The sequence below is a fragment of the Urocampus carinirostris genome, chromosome 3, assembly GCF_059441175.1.
Source record: "Urocampus carinirostris isolate Australia breed hairy pipefish chromosome 3, RoL_Ucar_1.0, whole genome shotgun sequence".
In the NCBI taxonomy this organism is placed as follows: Eukaryota; Metazoa; Chordata; class Actinopteri; order Syngnathiformes; family Syngnathidae; genus Urocampus; species Urocampus carinirostris.
In genome coordinates, this window is record NC_142351.1 from 61159379 (window position 1) to 61166793 (window position 7415).

At 37.2% G+C, this 7415-nt stretch overlaps 1 protein-coding gene across 2 annotated transcripts in view; it reads left to right on the forward strand.

Annotated features, from left to right (window-relative positions):
- Positions 1 to 6783, forward strand: part of LOC148370323 (receptor-type tyrosine-protein phosphatase-like N) — a 35617-nt gene extending 28834 nt beyond the window's left edge. For both annotated transcript variants that reach the window (XM_088332822.1, XM_088332821.1), the window contains exons 17-22: positions 1214 to 1333; positions 2924 to 3090; positions 3262 to 3315; positions 4683 to 4747; positions 4819 to 4892; positions 6001 to 6783. In XM_088332822.1, coding sequence (XP_088188948.1) covers positions 1214 to 1333; positions 2924 to 3090; positions 3262 to 3315; positions 4683 to 4747; positions 4819 to 4892; positions 6001 to 6072 — 552 coding nt within the window. In that variant the 3' untranslated portion in view covers positions 6073 to 6783. The remainder of the gene's footprint in view (positions 1 to 1213; positions 1334 to 2923; positions 3091 to 3261; positions 3316 to 4682; positions 4748 to 4818; positions 4893 to 6000) is intronic.
- The last annotated feature ends 632 nt before the right edge of the window (positions 6784 to 7415 follow it).

A 7415-nucleotide genomic window follows, 5' to 3' on the forward strand; every position in this document is an offset into this window, starting at 1 on the left:
TAGCCTTATGTTGTTTCCCCTTTATGTTGTGGAATAACGTAACTGTAAGCATTCAACAACAAATTATTTTGCAGTGTTCATGTGCATGATAAGTTAAGTCTCTAAGATGCCTTTCTGCTATTTGCCAACATCATATAAAATACTGTTCTGCTATTGGTTTGTGTCACGGTGTATTTGTCACGAGATGGGTGACCGGACCAGAACGGAGGCAGAAAGGGAGAACTCAATTGCGTAGACAATCATAACTTTTATTTAACAAAATAAAAGTCGTCCAAAAACTCCGGGACAAAACAGAACAAAAACATTCTTACACTCAGAATGGTCAAGTACAGGTTTCCTCCGACTCAAACTAAACAGGACAGGGCATAACAGAACGGAAAAGGTGTAATGAGCCAACAACCGCAATACCCACAACCCAACCTTAAATAGCACCCACGCAATTAGCTGATCTGCTTCAGCTGGTGCCCAGGGGGCAGGGCAGACCGGTCGCCACGGCGACCATGTCAGTATTGATAATGCAGAAATGCTTTTAACTGAACTAACTGGCACAATGTCTTTCTCTTTATTCACTTCAGAATCTTGTGTGCTGCATAAAGACTTTTATAATCAACAATACATAGTTTACATTTTTTTGTATTGTATTTATTTACTATGGGCCCCAAGACTTGCAGTGATGCTAAAAGAGTAAGAAAAAATATCATAACAATGAAAACAAAGCTTGTGATTGTCAAAAAATACAAAGAAGCCACACTGATCATTGTCCTCGCAAAGTTTTTTGGCCATAGTCATTTGCCAAACGAGACTAATATTAAAAACAAGGAAGGGGTTAAAACCAAGAAATAATGAATCTTGATAATTTGTCTTACAAAATTGGATTTCAGACTTCAATTTCTGTTTGAAAATGACAGCATAGGTGCGTAAAAATCTTCTAAAGTGAAAGCTTCAAAATAAGTTTTATCTTTAATCCTCCCTAGCATCCACCTACTACTCCGCTGTACCAGCTCATGTCACGTCACACCAGAAGTAAATAAAATGTGCGTTTTCTTTTAAATTTATATCTATTTATAGTGTTATATTAACATGAACACATAAATTACACTATGTAGTATGTGTTGTTTCCCAGGGATCTACTGTATTGAAATTACAGATATCTGTTTTCACATGTGCACGTACTAACACACAATAAACAATTTTGTTTTGTGGCACTGTACAGATGGTGTGGGAGACCGGCTGCTCTGTGATCGTCATGATGACAGCTCTGGTGGAGGAAGGAGAGAAACAATGTGACCGTTACTGGCCAGATGAAGGCTCCTCACTCTACCATATTTATGAGGTGTGCTCAGAGCTTTTATATTTTGAAGGCCATGTACACGCTGCAAATGTCCTGTTAGAAGAATGTAAGGATATAATCATATTACTAAGTAATATGGATGATAATTTTGCTCAATATTTATTTTACAGTAATCAGTTGTTTTTCGTGGGGGTTAAGTTTTAAAACTTAACTTGCGAAAGGCAAAACCCGCAAAGTAGAAACCTAGCTATCGTATCCGCAGGTTTTTGTTCGTCTCTTTCTACTCACATGTGTATCTCTGCTCTCGCAGAGGGATGTTTTTTTTTTTTTTCACAAACGTATTAGTGATAAATCGCTTTTCACTGTTTCACTAGAAAATACAGTAAACTAGAAAAGTATTTATTTCTCAGAGTTAAAATCAAATAAAATGACAAAAAAGGTTTAATTGTGTCTGTGTGTGTTTTTAACACTCAGTAGACTTGACAACATAGGTGAAAACAATGCATTGCTGGGGAAAGTCTACCATGATCAAGTCGTTTGCAAACTCCAGTCTTCATTATTCTGAAGTGACACCCTTTGTTCTGTAGTCCATCCCATAAAAATCTAATTTTACTTGGAAGAATAAGTAGAATAAGATGAATATTACTTGATATTAGAAAAGAGAAACTACATTTCTTTCCCCTTCAGTATATCATGATACAGTGAAACCTCAGTTCTCGACCATAATCCGTTCCAGAACCTTTTTTAAAAACCGATTTGTTCGATCACCGAAATCATTTGTAAATCGTTTTAATCCGTTCCAACACCTTGAATGTTTACATTGAATGTTTAACGTAAACATCAAGCTAACCCAGGCTAATTGTACGTTCGCGTTATTGAAATCTTCTGTACGAATGATTACGCTAACATGAACGTGTAAAAATAAAAATATCAGGTCGTTTACAAGTCATTTAGCACCCGGGTCTCCACAACAAGTGGTAAGCGGTTCATTGGAAAGGGGGCTCTGTTCCAACACCCTCAATGTTGGGCTCCGTTCCAACACTCTGAATGTTTAACGTAAACTTAAAGCTAACCCAGGCTAATCGTACGTTCGCATTATCGTAATCTTATGAATAGGATTTCTTACCTTTGTGGTGGTCAGCAGAAGGCGCTCGCACACCTCCTTCATATTTAGCTATTATTTCTTTCTCATAAGCAATAGTTGTACGCACTACTTTTCTTTTTTCACCTGTAGCAACTTTGCTGCTTGCACTGACTTTCTTCTGAGGCATAATAAGGTGCTAAAACACCCGCACGCCGCTCAGCATCGCACCCTAGCGTACGCACTCACGCATTACCGGCGTTCAAACTCCGTTTTTTTGACCGAACAGCGAAGCAAGATTTTCTCGAAATTTTTGGTCGGACTCCGATTTGTTCGAACTGAGAGGCGTTCGAAAACCGAGGTTCCACTGTATTTTTCTATCGCTATATGTGTTTGTCCCCAAAAGAAGTAACACTCTATACCTGAGAACTGAAATCACTTGTGTTTGAAATATCAACTTACCTTTGTAAATAAGAATAAGAACCACAGGTCCTTCAAACATGTACCCCTAAGTGCAATAAGAGGTCTTTGTACTTGGTTCCTATCTACAGGTAAATCTGGTGTCAGAGCACATATGGTGCAATGACTTCCTGGTTCGAAGCTTCTACCTGAAGAATGTCCAGACACAGGAGACCCGAACATTGACTCAGTTCCACTTCCTCAGCTGGCCTGCTCACGGAATCCCTGCATCCACACGACCTCTACTCGACTTCCGCAGGTACAACCGCACAGGAGCCTAGAAATAAAGAGTTATCTTGATGTCGGCAGATAGTTGTGTGAGTCCAGTTGGAGAGTGAAAACATTGAAAATGGACTGATACTGAATTTTGTTCTACTTTGACCTTGCACGTCTCATAATGGATGACATTTCCCTTCTTATCCCTCCTCAGGAAGGTCAACAAATGCTTTCGAGGACGCTCGTGCCCTATCATCATACACTGCAGGTTTGATCTGAATATGATATTGAAATTAGAATTGTCTTTATTGACATTAATAGCGAAGAAATTAACACTGTTTACAAGGAGATTAGACGTGGCATTCCAGTATAAACATGTATTAAAGACTTAAAAGAGAAAAATAAGATAAAAATTAATATAAGAATGAATAGGCAAAGGTATTTACAAGGTAGGGCTTGGATACTGGACAAAGTTGGAAGTGCATGAAATTAATAATGCAATGAAAAAGTAGTGACATTTAGCAGCAATATATTTCCCAAATAAGCCAAGAATTATATATTTTTTATTATTCTATACATTGTCTAAAAACTATGAAATAAACTGTCTGTGAGCTTGTTAGTCCTTGTTTAAAGGGACCTGTTGTGTCTGATATATTGTTTTTCAATAACTTAATGAAGTTTTTATAAGTTTAATCCAAAACAAAAGTGTTTTTTCTACAAAAGATATATTTTAGTTTTGTTTTTCACTGAAACATCATTTACACTTTATCATTCTTGATATAGGGGAAAATGTACTAATGTAGATGTAATAATTTAAAAATCTACCAAAGTAAGAGTTTGAAAATCACAAAAAAATTGAATATATTTTAAACTAAAATTCAAAGAGGCAGTGGGTATTATTTAGCCCATACTAGTGGTAAAAAAACAACTTTGTTCATTAAAATAAAATATTGATTTAAATGATAAGTAAAACTAAATTAATTTCAATGAATCAGTAAAGTGCATTTTTTAAAATATTTACAGGTTGAGGAATTTTTACATAACATGAGCCTCACCGAGAGGGATCTGACATAATTGTCAGGCATCTTGCTGCTACAGCTACCCAACAAACCAAGAACCTTTTGAAAGGCCTGGCAAATAAATAAATGAAAAATGGTGCAGTTAGGTCATAAGTTGAGTCACCATAGTTTGTATTCTTCATTGTGCTTTCTAGCACTCATTTTTTTGTTGCACTACATAATACAGTGACATCTAGTGGTCAAATAATACACACTGTCCCTTTAATCTTGCCGGACCGATACTTGGGCAGTGAGTCTTTTTAAAACTAAAAAGAGAGAGCCCGGGTTCTGCAAGACTGTAAGCAAAGATACATTTGTCAGGAAAAGATAATTTCTATAACTTCTAACAGTCTGAACATCCGTTTTTCCAATGTGCCTTAATTTATCAATTTGAATAATTACTGGATATGAGGGGAAATTATGGGGGAAATATTTGCAGTAAATGACCAAATAAGTACTATTACTGAGCAATGTTGATTGATTTTAAATATATTTCAGCATACTGTAAATCAATGTATAAGTGAAAAACAAAAAAATCTTCTGACCGATGTATCTTGTCTTGATATTGTTGCCATAGTAATGGGACAGGCCGGACCGGTACTTACATCCTGATCGACATGGTTCTCAATCGTATGGCTAAAGGTCAGTTTGGAAATCCCAAAAACTTGTCGGAATCAAAAGTGACAAGATCTAGATCTCATTTGTTGATGCAGGTGTGAAGGAAATCGACATTGCGGCAACACTGGAACACATCCGTGACCAGAGGCCTGGCATGGTTCGCTCTAAGGTAAATCTTTTTCATAACGTAAATGGATGTAATACAGCGTTCCCCTGCATGTTGTCGTTCAATTTATGCGTCCTCTGTCGATGCTGGGTTTCTTACTAATTAATAATTGTACTGATTTTTGCCTACATTGCGGAATTTTGGCGTCACCTTAAGAGCGCCGCTCTACTCAAACCAATTGGAAAACTTCCTTTTATTTCCTTGTGTTGATAGAGCAATCCAAAGGAGTCTCTTACATGACGAGTGACAAACGAATAACCTTTCTTTCTGTTTAATGACAATCGATCAGGGGAGCAAGCAGGAGCGACATCATTACAAAAATAAGTTCAAATCTTGACATTAGGTAAAGGTTAAGTCAAGTCAAGTCATGTTTATTTGTATAGCCCTTAATCACAAAGAGTCTCAAAGGGCTGCACAGGCCACAGATTATTGCAAACTACAGAATATTATTACACCATCCCCTGATCTAAAACCTACGTGAGGGCAGGGAAAAACTCAAAAACCTCAACATGCAACTCATAGAAATCAACGAAACACCGTGCTTGTTTGCTCTTGTTTCAAAAGAAGGCTCGTTTGTGGCTTAAAAGAAGCATAGACACACACTACAGATAGATACAACTTTTGCATCCACTATATACTGTTGCATTTTCGCAATGGGGGGTAGAAAATAAAACGGAAATGTCCCAGAGAAATCAACCAATACAATTGAGGCTTTTTTAGCAAGTAAGACAGCATGTGCGTGTAGCATTAATTTCTGGACTACAAGTCCCACAGTGCTTTGCGGCATAAAATTAGCGCAGTAAACTGCAATAATGATCACAGGTAAACAGATCCCTTGCCTTACACCCTAAAGTTATAACTTCGCGTAAATTGACTTAATACGTTGTGGTTATTGTTGTGAATCGACTTTTTCTTACTCTGCTTGTTCATTTGATTCCAGGTAGCAACAAGGTAGGTTATCAAAGTAAATGCTGGAGATAAGGAGCAGTTCTTTCAAAGGTTGTTTTGGCAGAATATTCTGTCCACAAATGAGATACAGATACATTATAGAACAGATTGACCACCAAAATCAAGGGAATATCGTAACTCCAAGTGCTGTTCTTGCTTTCAGGACCAGTTCGAATTTGCCCTGACCGCTGTAGCTGACGAGGTGAACACCATCCTAAAAGCTCTGCCTCAGTAACGTGGGACCAAACCTTTTCGCTTTCGACTGTCCTTTGCCTTGAAAGTTCACAGTTATGCCACCCAATGGAAAACAATGCAGTCTGTCAATGTAAACTTTGGGAAGGATTTGTACAGGCACTCAGCAGTAAACTAAAAAAACTGTGGATTATTTTCCGATACAAATAAAAACGTTTGTGCATGATTGATGCCAGAAAAGCTTCACTGTATTTACATTTGAGGGTACTATATTTCGGGGACAAAACTTTTGATAGTATGTAGTTACAGTGGACTATAAGATAGAATTCAGGTTTTACCTACTATACCTGCACAAATCCAGCCTGAAAATGCTGTGGAGGCTTTCTTGTGGTGACCTGAAGGAATTATCGTTCAGCTTTTGCTTATGTGGTGGTCTTGTAAATTGTGCTGCTCTATACATCATGTTTATGGCTCAGGAGGTGTAAGTTGGACTCAGAAAAGATAATATTGTACCTTTCATCTGTTTACTATGACAGTAAACGATGTGATGTAGTAAAAAGGTTGATCATTGATATCCTGTTGGAAGTAAATTTTTCATCCATGACACCTGCAGAAAACATGTCCCATTGGTTCTATAGTCATATACCTCATGCAATTTAGAAAATGAATAAAAAAATAAGAAATGTTATTGAATGATGAAATATTTTATAACTGTAAAATTACAAATAAATATTTTCGTGTTCAAGTGCTGCAATCCATTTGTCTGTCTTTTTTGTGCTTCAAAAATGCTGGAAGGGATTATGCATGCTAAAATAACACAGTTGTGTTAGCAAACACAATGCAGAGGATTCTGTTGACAATCCCAGCTGTTTATAAATCAGATAGTGTTCAATCAACTTATTCTTCCTCCATGCGTTCACTTGATTCTGGGTAGCGAGACGGTAGGTTGTCAAAAAAGAAGGCTGGATATGATGAGCAGTTTCTTTGAAGGTTTTTGCAGAATATTCCGGGCACAAATGAGATCCACACAATGGTTGTAGCAATTAACAAGAGTGCAGACAAAAAGGGCTTACTGCATTCTCATAATAACTAACAGGTGGTTCCTGAGCTGAGACATAACTGAAAAGATGAAATTTCTCACAAAACAAGACCAAAAGTGCTCTTTCAGTTCTTAACTGTTTGTAGCTAACAATAGCTAACTTTGTTTTAATATTTAGCTTATTCTAAGTACATTAAAATAATTGGGATCCATCAATTGATCCATGATCTAACCATTAATCAATTTTGGATGTGATGTTGTTGGGCACATTGCACGGCACAGTAGCTGAGTGATTAGTGGTTTAAATCCAGCTACTGGCGTCAATGTGCGGAATTTGCATGTTCTCC